General features: G+C 41.9%; 1 protein-coding gene across 2 annotated transcripts in view; it reads right to left on the bottom strand.

The window, feature by feature from the left end:
• Nucleotides 1-18,186, bottom strand: part of MAPK12 (mitogen-activated protein kinase 12) — a 38,981-nt gene extending 20,795 nt beyond the window's left edge. For both annotated transcript variants that reach the window (XM_086609723.1, XM_086609722.1), the window contains exons 1-4: nt 18,071-18,186; nt 17,128-17,257; nt 6,501-6,559; nt 3,794-3,905 (exon numbers count right to left, since the gene is read on the bottom strand). In XM_086609723.1, coding sequence (XP_086465849.1) covers nt 3,794-3,905; nt 6,501-6,559; nt 17,128-17,257; nt 18,071-18,186 — 417 coding nt within the window. The remainder of the gene's footprint in view (nt 1-3,793; nt 3,906-6,500; nt 6,560-17,127; nt 17,258-18,070) is intronic.
• Between the last annotated feature and the right edge of the window lie 5,655 nt (nt 18,187-23,841).

Below are 23,841 nucleotides of genomic sequence, written 5' to 3' on the forward strand. Positions count from 1 at the left end.
ATGTTCAAAGCCCAGATCGGAGGTGAATTCCCTCTAGTTTAAACAAAGCCAATTTCCCCAAACTTGGCTTTAGTTTCTGCATTTGTAAAATGGGAATTACAGCATTTAAATGCACAACTGCAAAATAAAAAGGATAATTACTTAGCACATGTAAAAGGCTGTGCAAGTGAAAATATACTGAATAACACAAAACCCAAGGAAAAGTCAAAGAGAAATTAGTAATGCAGGACTTAACAACAAAGTATATTTAGTAAGTTTTGTGATGGGAGTAAAAAAATTTACTTGCCCTTCTGTATCTGTTAAGTAATGAGAGACAAAGGAATCTTGAGTACACTGTTCCTGATGTTCTTGCCCAGGAACAGCATGCTGTCCTGTGATATTATTTATTTTTAATAGTGTTTGGCAATGCAAACACAGATCTGGAAGAATCAGCATCCTGAGGGATGTGCCGGACCTTCATGTATCAAAACTAGTTTCGTATTTCCACTGCACGAGCACATCCCTGTGCAATGCACCTTCCAGCACACTGACTCCACTTATCTCTGTACGAGGGAAGAGGAAAGTCTGCCCGCCCTGCCCATACGTTGTATGTTACAGGCACACGATCGTAAAAACAAAACTGTGCGGTGCGAGCAGCAGCCAAGGAGCAACATTCATTTCCAGACACTGCTGTTCCATGGCCTCTTTACAACATGCATCTCCAGAGCACCAAGGGGAATTAAACAGTCATCACTGTAGGAAAGCCTGGCTGAAGCCTGCAGAGCCAGGTCAAGGTTTTTCTTCCCTTGGAATTGCATCACCAAAAGAAAAAAATAACAATGAAGTAATAGCCTTTCTACGATCAACAGTTTTGTACACCCAAAAAGCAAACACTGTAATCTAAATGCAGCACTGATCTAGATTGAGAAGTATTTGCGCATCACCTTAATATAGGTTATAGATGGTCAGGGAACTTAAAGAGTCTCTTCTTTTTGTGTTTTAAGATACAAATTTTAATAATCCCAGTCCATTTTTAAAAAGCCAAATAGAGGAAAAAAGCAGTAGCAATAATGAACGGTATTTAGCAGAGGGATGAGGAAGAAAAAACACACAAAATATATGACATCTTTGTGAGAGTCAGTAAAATTCAAAGGTATGTTGTTTTGCTATAGCTGTTGGCTCTGCAGTCCACAGAAGTATAAGATCCAAGAGATAAAAGAGATGAATATGAACATTATTTCTGAGAAAGAGTGTGGGATTAAGAGTCAGGCTCAACTGGGCTTACAGTCAGGGTTATTCTCTGCCAAAAAAGTGAGAATCACGAAGAATACCAACAACTAACTAATGGAGTCTGGTTATACTTTTTGTTCAAGTATAAGAAAATTTTACATTGAAATTACTGTTCTTCCCCAGACATCATGCTCCAGCTAACTCGTGACTTACTGGAAGAGCTACAAGATGAAGCTTTCCTACACGGTTCAAAACTAGACAAATCTGAATTCCTATTGCACAGCAAACATTTGAGAATGGTTGGACTGGATGATCTCTAAGGTCTTTTCCAACCTAGAAATCCTATGATTCTATGAATGGTCCCTTCTGGCCTTTTACAGATCCTTCCATAATTTCACAGTGTAAAATGCTGGCATATTACAAAAACAGTCACTAGAAGACAAAAGTCAAGCAAAGGTGGTAGGAGGCCTCCATGATGAACAAAGAGCTCCTAGGGAAATCAAAACACAAAAAGGAAGCAAGCATACATGAGGTGGAAGCAGAGTCAGATCACCCAGCAGGACTGTGGGGAAACCGTCCAAGTGTGCAGAGATAGAGTTAGGAAAGGTGAAGCCCACTTCATGCTGAACCTGGTGAGAGACATGAAGGGTAACAAAGAAGGGCTTCTACATGCACATCAGGAGCAAAAATAAAACTAGGGAAAACACTGGCCCACTGCCGAACAGGGCAGACCATCAGGTGGCAAGAGTCATGGAAAAGCCAAGGTACTCAATGCTTTCTTTCCCTCCATCTTTACCTATAATATTTGCCAAACCATAGGTCCCTGAGCCTACTAGGAAAGTCCGGTGGAGGAGGATCAGATTAGGGAACATTTAAACAAACTGGATAGACACCCTGGACTCTGATGGAATGTACTCATGAATGCTAAGGGAAGTTGGCCAATGCCATTGTGAGACCACTCAATAATATGTGAACGGTCATGGTCATCCAGAGATGTTCCTTATAATGAGAAGAAAGCAAATATTGTTCATGTCTTCAAAAAGAGCAAGGAAGAGGAGGAACTAAAGGCCAGTCAGCCACACTTCACTCCCTGGGAAAGTAATGAGAAAACAATTCTGGAAAACACTTCCAAACATAACAAGGACAAGGAGGTGACTGACAGTAGCCAATGTGGATTTACAAAGGTGAAAATCACACCTGATTAACTTGTTAGCCTTCTATAAAATGACTGGCTTGGTGGATGATGGGAGGACAGTCAATGTTTACCTTGATTCTGGCAAGGCTTTTGAAGCTCTCTCCCATAACGCCCTCACAGAGAGGAAGTATGAATTATATTAATGGACAGTGAGGTACTGCCTGGATCAAAGCTGACTGAGTCAGTTGGCTGGACTGCCTGGCTCAAAGGGTTGTGATCAGTGGCGGGAAGTCTAGCTGGAGGCCCATCACTAGCAGTGTCCCACCCAGGGTCAGTACTGAGGCCAGTCCTGTTTAACATCTTCATTACTGACCTGGACGATGGGACAGAGTGCACCCTCAGTAAGTCAGCAAATGATACGAAACTGAGAGGAATGTTCATACACCAGATGGTCATGCTGCCATTCAGTGAGACCTCCACAGGCTGAAGAAACGGGCTGACAGGAACCCATCTACGTTCAGCAAAATCCTGCACCTGAGGACGAATAATCCCATGCACCAGTACAGGCTGGGGGATGACCAGCTTGGCAGAAAAGGACCTGGAGGTCCTGATGGATAAGTTGAATGACAGCAATGTACCCTTGCAGCAAAGATGACCGAAAGCCTCCTGCATTAGGCAGAGGACTGCCAGAAACTTGAGGAAGGTGGTCCTTCCTCTCTTCTCAGCTCTGGTGAGACACACCTGGGGTGCAGCATCCAGCACTGGCCTTCCCATATAGGTATGGCATAAACATATACACACAGATAAGTATCCACCCCACCCCCCTCCAATCCCATATATATACATACATACACATATATATGCTCCTTGGAATAGCACAGAAAGACACTACACTTAGAGCAAGTTGGGTGTAGAGTGCTTTAGCAACACTGTGTCAGACCAGTATTGGTAAGCCATGGAAAAAATTTCAAATTAGAGAAATTCGAAGCTGATAACATAGCTGAGGGCTCAAGTCAAGGGAAGTCCTGCCTCTGAACTCAACAGTGGTTTCATTCACAGTCTCCATGCTCTCCAACTAGCCACAGTACGAGGTGCGGCAAAGCAGCACCACAGTCAGCTACTGGGGAAGGAGGCAACTAAAAGTCACAGCAGGGAGTTTCTGGTGTACTCAAACAAGGAAACCAAGGTCATCCTGGATCAATGAACTACACAGACCTTGAATGACTATCTTTTCTTTTTGCTTGAAAAAAGCCACAGAGAAAACCATCATACAACAAAAAACCATATAACATTTATCATCGCAAAACTGCTGTGTAGAATGCCAGTACTTTTGTTATACAAGGGGAGATAAATTTTATCCTGTTATCAAAAGATAAGTATTTATAGATCTTTGTAATGGTTTACTAGGAAAAAATATTATGAAACAAAATAATAGCAAAAGCAGCAAACCTTTAAGCCTTTCAACATCTGATATACCAGGAACTGGATTCGGTCTTCAGTTAGTTTCTCATGCTTCATTATCTTACTCAAGTCTGTTCCCATAAATGGCATGACAAGGTAGCTTAAAAAATAATTTAAAAAAAAGAAACAAAAAGGACAGAAAAACTTTAATTTGTCAAATAAATGGAAACATAATTGTCTGCTATAGTTCAGTGATTAAATTACATATTATTATATATTTAGAATATTTTTATATATACTGTATAATATATAAATTATATATTATATTAATATATAATTAAATTATAAAAAATTCCATTTACCAAACACTTCCATCACCATCCCCCTGACCTCCAAGTTTCTCTCTTTCTATTTATTTTGATTGTCATAAAGAGATATTGCCCAACCCTGTCACTGATTATGGAAAGTTGCGTTATCAGAACATGCAGATTCCGAACTAGTTAGAAAGAACCTAACAGAGCCATGTGATATTTCAAAGACACCTATACAGAGACTGAAGACATTCATGCAATGCTATCTGTATTACAATTATGATCATAGCATTGAACTAGCAGCAACCAAACTGCCTAGATGGTGCATTCGAATAGACAAGATCAGACATAACAGAAATAGAGTTGATCAAATTAGGAGGTAACAATACTTCCATTAATTTTCACCTGGGATCGTAAACTAGGATCTTTGGTGCTTAGAACTGGTGAGGGACACCAGCAACAGAAAGACTGAGAATGCCAAGCTAGCATTTCAGGGCTAATCCTCGCTTAAGATCCAAAATTGTTCTTCATACTGCTTGTAGTAAACTCATCCTTCAGAATCTACCCTTAAAGGCAGGTCTGAACACAGACAGAGCCAGTCACGTCTGGCACCTGAGGATAAAATCATCAGTTTTCCTTTTCTTATGAAGACAAGCAGATGCATTTTCATGAAGGGAAGAACTAGATGTGATCATTGTTTCATAGCTACATTTTTTTTACTATTTATTTATGTTTATAATTTTGTTATTATTATTATTTAGATTTAAATGGGTTTACTCTGGTTAAAATATACAAATTATAATCCTACTATTAAACCTGTATGAAAACTTCATTTATTTTATTAGAATTGTTAACTATAAACAAAATAGAAATTGAATATAAAGTCATAGGGAGATGGAACACTGTTTTAGTCACTAGGAGTTTCACGTGATATTTTCAATATTTCCTAGGTACCAAACATTTTTCCCCACAACTTTGGGGATCAGTACTCGGGCTCCTGGTCCCAGCATTCACAAACAAATTTGCTATCCTTTGGATACAAGAGCAATTTAATTCTGTAACTATGCAGGGACAGAGCAAATATGGAGAAGAGAATGACATTTCTTATCTCTGCTCCAGAATAATACACAAAATGTTTCCCATCAAGACAGCAAGTGACTTAGAAAACAGGGTTTCACTTCTTTGTTGATGTTCTTGACTCTTAAAAGCATATTAAGTTCCCTCACCATTGAGACTTATTAAATACATTTTCCCAGAGGTCATGAATATTTGGAATGAGCCATAAAAAAACCCTTTAATTCACAAAAGCAGTTTCTCCATTTTTGTTTTAAATGTACACACATCTACCTCTGTTCTTCTCTAACAGCTTGCCCAAAGTCCTGAAAGTAAATTTTGCCATAGGTTGACCTGTGGCAATTTCAGTTACAAAAATGTCCCTCCTACTTGACTTGCACCTCCAAAACTTGAAGGACGATTTTAGGGTCCCATTTAAAACACAGTGCTTGAATGCTAATCACATACACATGCGTTTTATTACATATGCTGTATAAAATGCTAGCACAATAGGCAATATGGGCAACATCCTTTTTGGTTCAATGATCATTTTGGCCCAGATGATCAATATGAACCCAAGGTGCATGTTTTCTGTACTTAATTTTCTACATTTTCCTGTCAAATAGCATTGTTAACATATAAATATGTAAGTTTGTTTTCAAAACATAGCTACATTAGATGAAATCCAGAACAGTTCTACGAATGTAACGTGAAATCTACATTAAGCCCGCCAGGACTTCTGACCACTGTTTCTCTAGTGACTCTAACTCGCAAGAACTGCAGTAGGATCCACAAGCAAAACAACAGGCATGCTAAATATCTTGTGTCTGAGATGCCACCAAAAGGTCAGGGAGATGTGCAAGCCTGGTGCTAGAAATGATCCATATCATGTGCTGTTTGGATCACTGGACTGGGAAACCAGTCAGGGGGTACAACAAACCACAGTGCGGATAACTACTAAAAAATTCAGCAGCATCAGCAGTTTTGAATTAATCCTTGAATTAGGATGATCACACTGGAGACGCGTCATGTAGCAGGCACCATTTTCAGTCTACCTGTTTGGGTTAAGAATTGTCCTATCATTTGGGCAACCTGAGCCTTAGGGTAAGGAATCAGTACTTGAAAGGTGGATTAGGGAATCCACCAAACTGCCATTTACTAAGGGCTGAAAGAAGTACACACCTTAAAAGACTGGTAACTGCTTCTAATGACAATCTGAAAACCTCAGCCTACCAATTTTGAAGTTGCACATAAGAGTTATATTAAGATGAAATTCAGAAAAAAGTCCATGAAGGAACAATTCTGGAATTCTCCATTTTGATAAGCAACAACCCTCTCCCCTGCACAAGCAAGGATTCCCTGCTCCCAAACACCAACAACTCAGAACTTACAAGTCATTAAATTTCTCCAGTGTTACATCTGGTGTGAACACATCCAATATTCCAATGACCTAAAAATAAGGGAGAGAAAAAAAAAAAAGGATTAATACTAATTTAAAACAAAAAATCCCAAACTGTGTAAGTGAAAAAATATCACCAAAAACATTTCCGTAGTGAGACATTAGCTACAGGCACAAAGACGGCAGAAAGAATACCTGAAGTAGTGCCTAGCAACAGCAGGCTTTGTTATATGTTAAATTTTGTAACTCTGAGGACTGCTTGACCCTGTGATAAAAAACTAAAAAATGTATTTACTTGAACAAAAAGTTCAGAGGCTAACAGTTTTATGTAAGAGGAGAGAGCATCTTTTAACTGGAACCACTGAAGTGTTGAAAATAAATCCGACAAATCGGTTTCTAACCTGAAGCAGTCTTAAGTGCTATTCACCTAGCTGGGCCCGCTGCTTGTCAACAAAGAGCACTTTAACGACTTTTAATTTCAGTAACAGGGTAATTTAGGTACATAGACTGCAATATCTAATTGGGAGTACGGAGAAGAAACTAGAACTGAACTGTTTTTATAAAGAGTAAATTGTCAAGAGCTTAATATGATTTACAATGGCTTATACCTTAGGTTCTCCTTGAGAGTATTTTTTGTCAAACAAAAGCATTCTATCACTCAACAGAGAAATAACAATTTAATAAAATAGATTTCCCACCACAGTTTTTCCTACTAATATGGTGTTCAGCAGAACTATACGAACTGACCAGATGCACTATGGTAACTGCCAATGCTTCTCTCAAGCCGATTAAACACCAGAAAATGAAATATACAGAACTTGATGCTCCAAAAGATGTAGCTGGAATTGTCTAAAGCCACATCTCAGTTTGGATGCTGCTTAATCCAGGCAGTGCAAACAGCGCAGGCTTTTAGAGTTTCTTCTTTTCTACTTCTACTCCTACTCCTACTTCACGACCGTTTCTGTCTGCTCAGGGGAAGCCCCCGAATCCCCGGACCGCTCCCGGTGTTTCCCAGGCGCAGGGTGCCATGCCAACAGGGGTGTGCAGGGGTTTTCTGGAAAGCAAGCTAAAAGACTACTAACCTTTACAACCTTGTTCAGACCTATCTCCACGGCCATACAATTTAAGGACATGAGATTAGACATCAAACTAAAATTGTATAAAATCAGAAACTGCAACGGCATATTACATTGTCTGATGTTACTATGAAAGTACTAAACGAAGGACTGCAAAATCCACTTTGATAACAGTCAAGATGGATTTTGGACATTACTACTATGTCTTAATTGCTCCACAAAAGAGAGATCTTTAAATAAGTATGTGAAAGTAAAGAGAAGCAAGAGCAGAAATGCGAGGAAAAAAAAATGCAAGAAGAGAAAGGTGACTTCCTTTACTTAAAGCTTTAAATAAAAACCTACAACTGTGATGAAATCCTCACTGCACGTATTTTTATCTTTTCCACATTCAGGAGGAACTACTACAGTTAACCTGGATATTATCAAAATGTCGTAACGATGAACAAGATAGAAAAACTAATAAAGACAACGACAGAAAATTACAACTCTTTTTCTTCGTAGCCACATATATCTTTGGAAAAAAATCACTAATAATATTTTCCCCAAAACTGTTATATGAAACTAATTAAATAAGAATAATAACTACCATAAACCAATAATTAAATTCATAGAGGATGTGAATTATTATTTGAAGTAATACCTTCAGTGCTAACACTACAGCAGTAATTTTTAAAAATTTTTTTTTTTTGCATGACAGTTTTACATAAGGCTTCCCATTTCTATGTGGAGACAGGGAGAGAAAGGGAGGAGAGCAGGATTAGGAAGATGTATGTGACAACAATGGAGCATAATGCAGCTCTACAGGCGTTTCCTAAGGCAGTGTGTATACACACAGGCACAGCCAGAAAAGTTGTGTTCCTTCCACAGATTTCAGTATTAAAAAGAAGGAAGCTAACATTTTAACAGTAATCTTACGCAATATGCACTTCTTTCCCTATGAAGTCCCACTTTTTCAGAAGTCCCGCCTGTTCTCCTCAAGGAGGTATTTCCATGCTTTCATCTACCTAAGCAAGAAATGTAAGAAAATAAACTCCATCATGTCTGAATGTAGCAGTGAAAGACACAGGGACACCAACACAAAAAGAAAGGACACAGCAGAGGAGGAACCAGTGTGGCTGCTGTACCACATCCCTCTGTGCTCCAAGGTGTTACCAGGTGCCTTCTGTGAAACACAAAACCATGAAGAACATGTTTCCACAAAGAACATACCAGCCCAAAACCACACTTAATGAAGCTCACTAATGTTTTACTACTTCTCCATTCAAGTAAATGGAGTTCCCAGTAACTATTTAATCTGCCTGATGTACAATATACATTGCTCCTGCGGTAAGGCTGCAAACTGATGGATACAAGGTTCTCATTGCTGCAAATCCTCTGCAGTGAAGAATCGAGACCAACGCTCAGTTTCTGTTGAAGGGAATTGTAAATAATAAACCAGAAAACTCTTTTTAACATGACAAGGATTTCACAGTACTTCTTTTCTTCTTACTTCAGCTTTCTAAAAATCCTGAAATCCATTTTAGTGTCCAAAGTGGTAAGACATGCTAATAGTTAATCAATCTAAAAATAAAAACTGAAGGATCCATTTCCTTTTCCTCAGTGATCTTTATTTAATAGCTGTGCTTTGGGATGATTTTCCTGTACTGGAACAGAGTCATTAGAACTTCCATTTAGGTCACATCTTTCTGCAGATATGTTAAGCATAAGGAGGTACAGGACAAAATAAATCCTCCGAGGAAGACACAACTCCAGCTATTTCTTCAGGAAAAGGAAAAGAACTGGACAAAGCGTAGGAAACGCCCTCCTCCAAAATATAATGGAAAATCCTGTGTCTGTCTAAAATGCTCCCAATTAAATACAGTATTTGTAAATAAAACTTTACGATACTTAAAGATAATGTCCCAGCACAAAAGTAAGCCACCGTAAAACAGTTACAAGAATCACTTACTTTTCATAGCGTGGCCTATATGAAATGCAACAGAGGTATCTGTGAAACCATCTGTAGCCCTATTTTTGGTGTTAATTCAGCACACTTACCATCAGAGATGGAAGCACAGCCGAGGAACGAACCCAGAACGCTGTGCTATGGCAACGAAAAGCATCTGTGGAAACCAGCAGCAGTACTGCCCTTTCAGGGTCTCATTTTTTCCCTCATCAACTCTGCCAAAAGGCCATTTCTCAAATGACTTGGCTCACAAAGGACGCACCTTGTTTCCTACTGCCTGTTTGACTGAAAACCAACGAGGATTTCTGCAGTCTCCACTGAAGCATCTCCCTTGCTTGTATCTCGAGGACACTGTGTGATACTGTGCCTCTCTCATCTTCCTGCAAAGCAAAACCAAAACTACACCCGTCTACTGGTCTAACTTGTTTTCTGTGGGTATGCTTTTACTCAATCTATTTATTTTGTTGATTATGTCTCTTCCCTGTGAAGCCAGTGGGGGCTGGGTGGCCTCCAGCCTTTCTTGTCCCTGTCATCCGGACTCTCCCCGACAAGACATTTACACTGACCACCCCGACCAACTTTAACTGCTGTCAACAAATGAATAACAGCTTTGCATTGGTAAGGTCGTTTCTGCCCTTCTCTTCTCAGCTGCCTCCTTTTCCAAACGTTATCCTAGCATTGGAGCACAGCAGCAAAGAGCTCCTCATCTCTATCTTCCCCTGCACTTTCATGTGTGGGATTACTTTTATTCAAGGACTGCTCTGCTGCGTTTCTGTAAAGGAAAGTTTCTGATGTAAGCAGCAGCACATCAACGAAAGACTCCAATGTTGTATAAATTAATAACTAATGCAGACTTTGTCTCTTATACAATAAGTGCTGCTTTCTCTTGTGTATGTTACGCATGAAAAGACACTGAAGTTGAGTGGCTTTGGCACATGGGCTACAAATGCAAGTACATTTTTTAAGAGAGATCTCTGCTGGGGTGCACTGAACTACATATTAAGCTGCACTAAATTTTCTGCAGGGTTAGCTTCAACTTCATGTTCCTGCACTGTTCCACACCACAGGACACCTGCATCCTTTTACCACGCTAAGTCTCAAATTTTTAAAATTTTAACTATCCATGCACAAGGCTTGCACCACAGTCACCTTTCTTCCTCACTGATGACCGCTATGTGACACGAGGGATGCCTGCTGATGGAGAGAGATCCCCTTCCCTTTTCTCCTGCCAGTCAGCACACCGGCAGCCACAAGACTTACCTGCGAGTGTCACCATACTCTTCTTTCAAAGGACCCGTACGTAACACCGGACAGATCCAAATCCTGCAGATAGACACATCTTCATCTCTGGATTGGACAGCAATCCAAGGAGAAGGCTTGGGTTTCAGCACTGTCTTCCTTATTTTAATTTACTGGACTAGGCTAATCAGTTTGCCTGATTAGTACCCAAGGCTGCGGTGTGAATAAATGGCTATCAGCTGAAGCCCAGCCTAGGTAAAACACCCATTAGGCAAGTTTGTGAAAATAAGCAGAAGTGATAACTGGGACCACTATGTTGATTCACTGGCTTTTGAGACCAAAATAAGTGACTTTGGTGTCCTGTTAGCTCTCTAGCTGTGCTAAGCTTTCAGAACACAGAAAAGCAGCCCGGAGTGCTTCTCCCCTACAACCTTTTGACAGCAACAAACTATACAGCTATAACTGTATCTTTGATTTCATAAGGACTCCTAGATTTGCCATTGCCAGCCAGGATTCCCGCACTGCACTTGTCGTGGATTAGGCCACTCCGGCAACCAAACCCTACACAGTCGCTCACTCACCCTCCCCCACCCCAGGGATGAGGGAGAGAATTAAAGGAAAAAAAGAAAAAGAGACCCATGGGTTGAGATAAGAACAATTTACTACTACTGCTATCAATATATATATGTACGGATATGTACAAGGATAAATATATACAAATGAGTGATGTACGGTGTAATTGCTCCCACCCCTTGACCAAGGCCTGTCTCTTCCCAAAGCTGCAATCCCGAAACAGATAAATCCCAATACCGCAATCCCGGATGAACGGGAGGCCTGAAACAGAGAGCGAGAGAGAGAGAAAACACTTTGAGAGTCCAAAAGTGAGAGTCCCGGAAAGGCAAAAAGCCCTTCTTTCTGGCTGACCCTCACTTTATACTGGGCATGACGCTGCATGATATGGAATACTAATTGGCCAGTTTGGCCCTCAATCTTAAGATCAAGTACAAATCTTAAGGATAGTTGTGGACCCCCCATCCCGGCCATGCTCCCCCCTATCCTGTTGTGCTCCTGCATACTGGCAAGAACACGGCAGGCTGAAAAGTCCTTGAGACCTCAGTGCAAACTACAAACATCAGCTTGCTATCAACATTCTTCTCAGAACTAGTCTCTGATTAAAACCAAAACACGGAGCTCTTCTAGCTGCTAAAAGGCAGAGCTAACTCTGCCCCAGCTAAAACCAGGACAGCACTTTATTGGCACTTATGTACCCAAAGGATGTGAATTTTTAGCTGATGCAGTCCTGCAGGACTTGCTGCAGGAAACCTCTTCTAACACAGCGAGCACACTTTCATCTGTAAAGGCATCACTCATCTACAACTCCCTTCTTGGTCTGATTTTGTACACTGCAGAGGCTGTTGCTCTTCCAACGTCAGGCTAGATGAACTGCAGAAGGTGATAGTTTTAAGGTTTTCTTGGGCAGGAACATAGAATGCCCCACTATTTTCTCTGCAGCAAACTCCTCCCTTGGTTGATACTGTTTAGGTAAAAATATAAAGCCCAACATTTTTTCAAATTAAAGAAGTCAACAGAATTAAACATTAGTCAACCTAAAAGTGACGGCCTGCGTCATCCTCAGAAATGTAGCTGTAGAGAGGCAGACAATTTGGTGTCTGTTGGATACCCGAGCTCCTTCCAAAGGGGAAAAAAAAGCTACATGGTTCTCATAATGCAAAACACACACTGGTCTTCAGATGTGGGAATACACCAGAGAATAATTTCCACTCAGAGCAATGAATGAGAGCATAATATAGAGTACCTTTAAACAAATACTGCAGTTGCCTCTTACATACAGGGTTTCCAGGAGGAGAAAACATCTGTAGAATATTAACTGACCCAAGAAACGTTAAACAGGCATTTGTCAAAAATTTTATGCCAGAAACACGTTCAGAATTTAAGCTGGTAGAATTGCGTCAGAATTCCCATGGGTGCTTATATGTATACATAGGTACACACATACGTACGCACACATGCATATACCACACCTGGATAAAACCCGCGCTCTGCTCTGACACAAGACATCAGCCCAAGCTGCTGCTTTTCTCTCCCTCTCTCCAGGGCCACCTAGTTTGCACTCCTGCTGGCAACTTCCAAACTTCTGTCAGCAAACCGGGAGGTGAGAAAGTGCACCAGGACTGGACCACAAAAGAGGGTACCATGGTATCACTTCCACTGCAAATGCAGAATAAAATCCAAGTTATTTGCCAAAGGAAACTAATGGTTCTGCACCTCTGCTTAACTGTCTGTGTTTAATTTTGCACACAGACATCTCCATTAACTTCAGAAGAATACATGAATGGAGAGCTCTGCGAATGTTTGAGAGTCAAAGCCAGGGCCAAAGTTAGCAGCTGGCTGTATCTTCAATGATTTTGGTTTTAAGTCAGAGCCACAATAGACAGTTCTAAGGGTCCTCATTTTAACTGAACTGAAAATGCAAAGAAACAGGGAATGAAAGCAGCACTACTGAAAAAAAAAACTTCCTAAAGGTAAACAATCTGTTCTTCTGTACAAGATGCAGCAGATGCCAAAGAATCAAGAGCTGCTAAGGCTGTAATGGGATGAATACTTTAAGTTAGCATGAATAAATGAAAAAAAAAAAACAAAACCAACGCCCCAAAACAGTGCAGTGCTGTCTTCATTCTGCCTTAGCTGGTTTTATTCCTCATTTTCACGCCATTCTCTCTCTTGCACCAGAATACCTGTTTATGCAGCTACACAGTGATCCGGCAGCTTATCCCACTGGAAACTAACTCTTCTTTTTGGCAATGTGTGAGGAATTGATCTGGGTTAGACTGCTTCTTAGGCAGAAGTAGCTTATGATGTTTGTGAAACATCCCAGATCTTCTCAAACTAAACGGCCTATCAAAAAAAAAAAGGATAGCAGTGCTATTAAAGACAGTGATTTGTCTCCTAACAGCCAGGTCTGATCCTCAACACCGTTTCTCCTCTAGATTTGTTTGCAAAGGGTTAATGAGAAGCCCCATGCTACCAAGTTTGCACAGTTTATATAGAAATATACTACATTTAAGTAATGTTCCGCTTGTAGAGCCACTAAGTAGCACAAAGTTCAAGCATATATGATGAAAGATGGTCACTCCCACAACCCGAGTTGCCTCCTCCTGAAGACACCTAAACAGACAAGCAAACTGACCCATGAGTTAGCTTCCTTACAAGGTAAAATACAATACCAGTAAAATTCAATTGGATGACTCCTATGTTTGTTTTTACAGGACTCCTAGTCATCCTACAACTCTTCCACATTAAGGAGATGAACATATTCCTCCAAGGGTCTATAATGGAGGTCATCCAGGGTATTAAGCAGAAGTTCTCCTCCATTTTCTTCACTGAAGCATGACATGCTGATGAATTATAACACTGGGGCACGGGTTTAATGGTATCTTCTGCTATCTTAATGGAAGACCAGAGATGCTATTTTTAACACAATGTGTGAGACCTTGACAATTTCTGCCATCATTCTGAATACAGCATAAGGTTAAATAAACTATGATAATGTATTGCTACATGCTTAACACAACACTTCCCTGAAAGCTATGAAGAGCAGAGACAGTCCATCGAGAGGTAATCACGGTGAAACAAACAAAACATCACACTTTTCACGTAATCCAGATCAAATGCATCGCGATTGCACAAGTCATTTTAAAAGAAAAACAGATCAGAAGAGTGAATTGGATGCAATTGTAACTATCGAATAAACAAAACCTCGAAACAGTTAATATTGTGAAGCAGGAAGAAAAGCAAGGTGAAAATTTGTAGATTAGTGCAATGTTGCAACAGTCTCCCATATCTAATCCATAGTGGCAATACTGTTAGACCGGCTATCACACACCACGTCCTCTACATACTTAGATTACCAACATCCAAGACAGAGATAACAGTGGCATTGCTATTTTACTGTGGTCTTTGAAACAATTACTCAAGTTTTATTAATTTTTAATAGCAGTTGTATTTATAATACAGCCAGAAAGACAGATTACTGCTATTTTATAGAAGTATACTATAACGTATTAGTGAAAAGAAAAATATGAAAGATACTTCAATCACTGTTCTATTCTACTAATTCCTGTTATAAGGAGATAAGCACCCTTATCACCCCACGTGAGTGGGGCCCGTTCAAAACTCCATAGCCAGGCCCATGAAAGCCACCATGGTAACAACAGAACACGCAGTTGCCCCGCTGCTGCTGTCCATATCATTAACAGTAACTCATTAACAGTTCCCCATTAACACTGGGAACTGCTGATGTGAACAGGAAAGGACCTGTAAACCCATCCTTTGGTGGAAATGCAAAAAAAGAGGCTCTTTGACAGAATGGTGGGTGGGTCAAAGGAGGGGCTGAAAATCTTGATGAGGAGCCATACTACCACTCTGGTTTAATTTTGGATGGGTGTAGCAGCTAAAGGAGTATCCTGAGATCAGCACAGGGAGTAGAAATCGTAAAAGGCGTTGCTGCTATTCCTAATTCACTGTCGGCAAAATGACTGACAGAAGGGTGTGAGGCTGGGATGGTGGGTGGGAATTCTCTTGACAGGCCATCTTAGCCTCACTGTGGATGGGTGGAGAAGTCAGTTTCTGACTCCATGGTGCCCACGAGTCCCTGCAGGATCGTTTCTTGTCTTTGTTCTCTAATGAGTAGATACCATGTCATAATTTATGGTAAAACTTTTCTTTAGTACATAGACCAGCTGCTTCTTTCTGTGGCCCAAACTGTTTCCTAACACTGTAAATTATTCCCTTCCTTCATATATATTGATTTGCAACTCTGTGCAGACTGTGCTCAGGTTCCCCAGTGAGCATTTTCTTCTGGACGCTTTAATTATCAAACGAGTCCATTGAGGGGTTCCAGAGTACTATCCTGAAGGGCATACACTACACAAAAACCACCAGGAGTGGAAAATGCTACCCACCAGATTATTCTGGGAAATGGAAGAAAAATAATCTCAAAATTCTGGACACAGTTAGGAGCTTGGCAACTGCACGAGCTGCTCTGCTCCCAAATGTTCAGTAAAGAAAATGCTGAGAGTATGAAAGCCCATGCATGACACAAAAGTTCCCTGCAAACGTTAACTCTTTAACATATACAGCAGTGGTTATGAAGCAGTTATTCAAAGGAATCATCAAATAAAACGACTGTATGTATTAAAAGATTCAGACTAAAATGTTAACAGACACACCAGTTCCTAAGCCTACAAAAGAGTCCGTTTTTTTTCTGGACAGTCAGAATATTCCACAGATTATTCTTCAGAACGAGGCTGGATATTGTCAGTACTTACAATGTTAATACCGTAACGTTAAATGGCAATGACTGGCTGTTTTTATTACCAGTTCCTCTCGTCCCTGCTTTCCATCTTTCAGCTTTCCTTGAAAGCCATCTGAATGGAGATATGCTCTAATATGTCACATTAATAACATTTATACCAGATTCTTATGCATCATTTTCACAACTCCCTCCAAATGCTCTTTTATTCCACATCAATTCTTCATGAGCAACATTTAAAGCCACTGCTGTGATGCTCCAAGCCGACGCTGGGAACCTTCTCACCTGGAGTCCATACTTTCATTCCATGAAAACTATTTTCACCCAAATCTCTCCTCCTTTATTTTTTTCTTAAACCACTAAGCACTGCTGGGACTAAATATCTTTATCTCAATGACATTTTCAACGTGTCTTTCTGCTTCTGTTCTTCCTTCACATTACATGGAAATCTAGGCAGAGCTCCATATCCTCTTCTTTGCTTCCCGGTAAAGAAACTTATTTAGTCATTGTGAACTTTTCCTAGTTCACATTAGTATGAACCCTAAACTTTCAAATGCTTCATGAAACATAAAAAAAAAAAAAAAAAGGAAAACCCTACTCCCTCCCTAAAGATATGCACGTGTACCACAGCCATCTTCACGCAAGTTCATTAAAGAAGAGATGCTGGTGCCCGAGACGCAGGCACAGATCCATGCTCTGCATTCTCCTGCACCTCACAGGAAAAGACGGAGATGGTAAATTTCTGGTCCTTAATCTCTCTCACTAGGTCTTAGCGCAAATTCCACTGCGGTCCTAACCTTCCCCAGCCAACTTTTCCTACATGGAAATGAAGTGGTGTTTCCCACAGGATATTCTAGTTTATGCAAACTGACATTTGTAGATAAAGGACAGACAAAAAACAGGCCAAAAGATTCCTGAACTCCATTCAGCTACACATCTGCCTTGTCCAAATCTGCGTATTTTCTTTGTTTTTAGGGTGCATAAGCTGCAGCCTCAGGGGGGAACATGACCCAGTGACCCAACTCACGTTTTCATGTTTCATGTGTTTGAGGAGGCGCAGCTCTCGGTAGGCTCGTTTGGCAAAGAGTTCAGACTGAAACGGGCGGTACAGCTTCTTAATGGCCACTTTGGTACCACTTCTTCCATCGACGGCTGAGCTTTAAGGGAAAAGGAAGAGTTTGGTGAAGCGAGGGCTAAAGTGATACCACAAACCCCACCGGTGCTGGAGAGCGTCCGCATCCTGCCACGCTGCACAGCCCTCAACCTGCTGCCGACCGGATGCCTGCGTGGCCTTGCCATGCCAAGGGAGGTGACCACCTCCTCAGAGCACCTCGCCTGCAGCGTCCTGCGTCTCGTTTCATTCGTTTAAAAGGCTGCCAGGCCCTGTGATGAACAGCAGCCAATTTTCAAAAGCTTTAAAGAGGAACATCTGGGGAGGAAGAAAAAAAAAACCAAACTACAATCCCCCCCCCCCCAAAAAAATCCCACAAAACCCAAAAAGCCACCAACACCACAAACCCAAACCAGCTGTCCTGGCCCGAGGGCCAACACCCCGGGTTCCGGGGACGCTGCTGCTCCGGAGGAGCCGCATCCCGCGGGCGGCGCTCCCCGGGCAGGGCTGGGGCGGCGCCCCGGGCTCCGCTTGCTCCGGGGACGAAAACACGCGTGGGACGGAAGGCGGTACGCCTGCCGGCGCCCCGGGCGAGGGCCGGGCTCCCCCGGCGGCACAGCCCGCCTCTCGGCGCCCAGCTCGGGGGCAGCCAGGTGGGCAGCGGCGCTTCCCCGCTCAGCCCCGGCGGGGCCCCGCAGCACCGGGCAGGGCCAGGCCGGCTCAGGCACAACGGCCGGAAAAAGTTGGCACGGAGCAAGGCGAGAGGGCCGGGCCGGGCAGCGTCCCCCCGGCCCGGGGCAGAGGCCGCCCCCGCCGCCGGCCGCCCCCTCCCGGGGCTGCCCCGCCCCGCCCCGCTCACCAGACGGCTCCGTAGGCGCCGGAGCCCACCGGCTGCAGGTCCCGATAGCGGTCCCGCACTTCCCAGAGGGTCTTGGTGATCTCCTGCCGGTAGAAGCCCTTCTTGGGGGAGGACATGGCGCTGCGCGGTCCTGTTTGGATCTGATAAGGCGCAGCCGACTTTTCCATGGAAGCGTTAAGGAACTGAGTTTGAAGAGAGCTGGGAGTACAAAAGTGAGCTCTCAAGCGACCTTTGCACGAAGGTGTACAGCTGAGGGCTTCCCAGTTCATCTCGGGGTCAGACCCCAAGTTTCGACAGTATTTCGTATAGTTAAATGGAAACAAGCACACACTTGACTGAGTTGCTCCGAGCAAGTGGTCCCGTGCGTGGCTGGCGCAATATGAAACTGTTCGAGCAGCATCTGGAAATAATTGCCGTGCTGGAGTAGGGAGAACAGCGACCTTCTGAGTATCTCTATAGTAAATAGGCCTGGACTGGCACGTGTAAGGCAAAGACCTGCTTTAAAATTGTTCTACGTGTTCTCTGTATGAATATAATTAAAATTCTTGTCCTTCGGGGTCTGGTAAAGCCTTTGTTCTGTCTGACTTCACCCCTGAGCAATGTTGCTGAGGTTAGATAATTCAGACTCGCTGTCACTAGAGTTCAATTTGTGGCTTAGCTGGAAAGCGGCAATCTGGCCAAGTTTTGTTATTCCCGATGCCTTTTTGGTAGCTGCTGTGGGCCCAGACCATTTCGTGCCTAACGAATGTGGAAGAGCAGCCCTGCTCTCCCTCCTCCGGATATCTACGTGTCGGGTACAAGAGGAAAATCCCATTTCTGCAGTTGCCTGCAGAGCAGCGCTGCACATTCGCTAAGCCGGGACTAACATCCTTCCATCTCACAGCTGTGTTTTCCAGCACTGCTCTCTGCTGACCGGTGACCTGTTTGACTCTCTGGTTTAGTGAGAATGGAAACCAACCTTCTGACATTAGGCAGGTAATGCGAGGCTGGCGTCAAGTGTTAGATTAATGATACATGTTTGTTTTAAAAATCCATTGTCTCAGCAGATTTTGGATTTGTGTTTTGGTTTCTTTTTTTAAATTTCTGACATCACTTTTATTGCTCTTCAGCTGATAGCTGGAGTGAAACGCAGTGTGGGCAAGGTGAAGGGTAGAACAGCTTTACCTTCCACTCAGTTTTGAGCTAGTCCATTAGTTAAATTACTCTTAATGACAAATATGTATGTCTAGTACAGTAAAGATTAGTTCTGCTTTTGATCCCTGATCTATTTTTGTTTATTCAGTTGTGGCAAAATGATGCTTTCTTACTATTTGCTTTTTATCGAGGCAGAAAGTAGATTATTTTGATACTGTAGAGGAAAGTACTCACCCAGCACCAAGACATCGTTCCTGTAGAGAAGCTGAGAATATTACAGAGCAACTTTTGTAAGATATTTAAAATTCGGTGACAAAATCGGCCAATGCTGTCTTCCCCATGTTTTGTCTTTGTGTAAGTATTTAGGTATACTTTGCTGTAGATGGATGAAGTAGCAGCGTAGATCAAATACAAGATCACTTTTCCTCATCACGTCACACATATAGCAGATGAACTGATAAACTTACTGGAAAGCCTAGGGAATCCGCACTGTTGAAGAGGGGAAGCTTTGTCTAATAAAACCATTAAAAGTGTCTGTGAAGGGAGTGAGAGGAGAAACTTGGACCTCTCCACAGCTGGTGCATCTTACAGCAGCGTCACAAAACACATGAACCTCAGCATCTTATGTTAGAAAGTATTTCTTCTCTGAACGGGTTGTCAGCCACCGGAATAGGCTGCCCAGGGAGGTGGTTGAGTCCCCATCCCTGGATGTGTTTAAGAATAGGGTGGATGAACTACTTAGGGATATGGTTTAATGGGGGATTAGGGACGGCTGGACTGGATGATCTCTAAGGTCTTTTCCAACCTAGAAATCTATGAATCTATGAATCTATGAATCCTGCCAGGCTCGGCTGGGTATATGGTGATGTATTTTCCCAAAGACAGTCTGTTGCAATGAGAGTAATAGGATCCTATGGCTGTATTTTATCCCAGACAGTGTGTGTTTGACAGGATAAATTAAAAAAACTAATGCTATCAGATGTTTCTGCTTTTACCATATATTTATTGTTTATAGAACAAAAAGGGACATTCAGACGTCACGAATAAAAGATAATAAATGCAGTAATGATGCAAAAATCCCAGTTTTCTAATGCCCATCCCATAAAGAGAAGCTTGGCAAGGGTTTTACCAGGAGGAAACATTCATTTTGATACCTTTTTTTTTCTAAAGAGCCAACTTTCAATGTGTTGGAAGCTTGCCACAGTCTGCAAAGCATATGAGGTAGACAGGATGGGTACAGTAGTCTTTCTAATCCCTCCAGGGACCGAGAACTCAATTTAGATGCTAGCCTGGACATAAAGCTTTGGTGCTGGAGCAGAAGCTCTGCAAGAGAGCTGAGAGAAAGCTCACCATGTTTTCCTGCGAAGTTCTGTAGGTACTGAGACTGGTGACAGTGTTTGACAGCAACGCTGCTCGCAACAAACTGTTTATTGGCCGTGATAAAATGGCACAGCTTAGTTTGCCAGGAGCTGGACTGTGGGCTGGCTGCCGGACCCTGGGCGAAGGAGGTACATCAGTGTGAGCAGGGAGCGGGACTGGGATCTCCATCCTCCAGTCCAGGCATTGGCAACATGGATTCAACCAGAGGAAAGCGGGAGATCATACAAGGTCCTTGGAAAAATCAAACATCTTCCCTTCTTTCTGTGTGTTTATGTCTGTAAGATGTCTTTTACATGGTCATTTTATTCTTGATATACCATTTCACACTTTAGTTCCATAAAACATACCTTAAATGTCAGTAAGCATAAAATCTCATGAATTGTCAAAAGCTGATTCCTAGAGGAGTATTTTTTTAACCAGGTTTCTATCGCCACCTTCAAAAAGTGCTCTTTTCTACTTACATGCATTGCCATGGAGGAAGTAAGCCCATTTTATTTATTACAAGAAGTAGTAAAGCTTCAATAAAAAAAAATCTCAGTTTTCATCTGAAAATATTCCCAGCTATTGTGTCCCCACCCTTCCCCAGTGGAGCTGCTGCCAACTATTTTGCAACTTTTCTGTTTTTGTCTCTCTGACCCCTGAGCAGGGTGCTTCACTTCCAGTTTCAGTGACCCCGAGCACCACTGGGCACTTCACCATGCTGTGGGGGTACTAAACCATCAGCAGAAAGGAATAAATATGCACCACTTAAATGCTTTTTTTAAAACAAATATTTTTTTTAATAGGCGTTTCGTTTGTTCAAGAGGTCAAGTGAGAACTTACTAAGTAACTGTTTATTACCCCTTTATCCCTGCTTGCTGGAGGAGAATGGAGGAAGCAAGGCTGGGTGTAAAGGACAGCAGACAGCTAGGTATAAACCAACTGCTTTTAACACTCTCCTGACTCTTTCTCCTCAGAGCTTGCCCAAAGGTCCTCTTCATACTCATTCTTACAATAAACTGTAGGAGTTTCATTTTTAAGCTATCACAGATTATCACAATCTGAGATGCTCTTGTGCACAGAGGAACAAATACTCTTGTATTGAAGAGTTTCCCAACTTCAGTGCAAAAATCACACAAAAAGAGCATTAAACGATATTGCTGGTAGCTTTACGTATTTGTCATTACATGTTTGTGTACATCACCTGTTTAAATCACCAAAAACTGAGTGGTACTCTTACCCTGTCTTTCCTGTCCTCCTTAACATTGCATTCATTTGTTGTGTTTCCAGCCAACCTAATGAGAGAGTTGGACAGGACAGGATCACGCCGTGTTATTTTTCAACAGAATATAATGTAACTAGGGTTAATTCTTGATTTGAGCATTCAGCCTCTATTGTAAAATGAGTATGAAATAGGAACATACTATCTTAACGCTAATCTACAGAATATTATTCTATGAGGAGCAAAGTATGGCTCAGTGGAGGCTGCCAGTTATGGCAGATTTAATGTATATTTGTCTCAGGGCTGCCACTGGGATTCAGTATTTCTACCATGTTCAGTATTGCTTTATGATCAAATTGGAACCTAAAAGGGCTAGCTAAAACCTCTGCACTACAGTACACATCTTAATTTGTGACAATAATTGAAGCTGGGGGACTATGCGAGTGCAAAACAAGGCATTTGTATGCATGCAAGATTGAAGCCTAATTGAACAGTTTCGCTCGTTATGTAGAAATTTCCCGACTAATGGATTAAATGTCAGATTGGTTGGAAGATCAGTATGCGCATAGGAAACACAATATATTCCTTCCTTGTGGTGAAAACTTAGCCCCTTCTCTGCATATCAGTTCAATATTTTATCTTACAGCAGAAAGAAGGTCAGTGGCAGCTACACTAATGCAGCTTTCTAAGTCTCTTGATACTAGTCCCATAAAAACCCTTAGGCTTTTTGCCCAGACTCATAAATTAATGACACTTGGTACGCTCACGTGTGCGAGCGTGCTGGTTTTCTAAGGACCAGCTTTAGAGGGTTGTGTTACAGCTGTAAACACTAGCAGCACGGTTCACGTGTAAGAGAAACAAGCAGCTGTTTTTAAAGCAAACAGAGGTGTTGCTATCAGTTCCTTCCTAAGGAGACCCATCTTGCCGAGGCCAAACTCCCTTCTGCTGCTACCGAAGGACATAATTTACCCTACTTGCAGTGCAACTCTCTTTTAGAAAGAGCTAAATATTTACTGCTACTTATCTGTCAGGGATTCTTGGGCCAAGTCAGCAATTTACAGATGGAGCAAAGGATACTTAAGTAGTATGTGCCTGCAGCTAACTATGGTACTTTTTAAACAGATTCACTGTTGCTCAGGTCCTGAGAGCCGGGAAGGTGCAGGACTGTTTTCTTGTTAAGCTCCAGGAGCACACGTGATGGGAAGAAAGGAAGGAAGTGGCTTGTGTATTGACTGCTCCCCACGCCTGCCAAAGGTGCTTTTGCTGCCAGCACTTCGTCCTTGAAAGGGTTGTCCCCCTCCTGTCCTTAGGGTGAGGTCGCTGTGTCGGATCCTGCAGCCTACTGACCCGCCTTCCATCTTGCTTTCATCTTTTGCACCACATCAAAAACATGCCACGGTCACTGATGGGAATTCTGCAACAATGCTGGCTAATTAATGGCTCTTGACCTACCGGTGCATGATATATTTTTGAATATATCAGTGCTGATTACTTGTTTTCTTATTTTTTTTTTCTCCTATAAATTCCCAAAGTTATTAGTAACCCTGCTCTTTCAGGCTTGTGTAGCATGAGGAGGGAATTCTGTGTGTCACGGCAAGCGATATCCTGTAATGCTGTGCTTTTCCTCTAAACCATCCTTGCTTTTTCTTTCTATTAGCACATAGTAAATTAGAGATTTCTTTAGTCTTGTCTTTATTTCTGCTTTGGCTGTGGCATATCAATTTCCTGCTGCTGGGCTTCTGTGCTGATGAGGTAGAGAGCTCAAAAAATAAAGATGCAGATTTTAAAAGAAATGTAGCATATACAGCTACGTGTACAGCGTACAGTATATGTAGAGTATATGTCAAAAAATTGAGATGTATGCAAAAGATTTCTTCCTTTTTCAAGACCTTTCGCCTCCAGTGAAGATAAAATTACTAGACTTGGGGTAGCACTTAACACTGATTAGAGTGAGGTAATAAATACTAGAAGTGATTCCAGTTTGGTAGGTGGAGAGATAACAAGCTCTTGTGACTGAAAGCTGAAATCAGGTAAATTCAGATTAGAGGTAAATTGT

Source organism: Tauraco erythrolophus, chromosome 4 (genome assembly GCF_009769465.1).
Source record: "Tauraco erythrolophus isolate bTauEry1 chromosome 4, bTauEry1.pri, whole genome shotgun sequence".
NCBI classification, from domain to species: Eukaryota; Metazoa; Chordata; class Aves; order Musophagiformes; family Musophagidae; genus Tauraco; species Tauraco erythrolophus.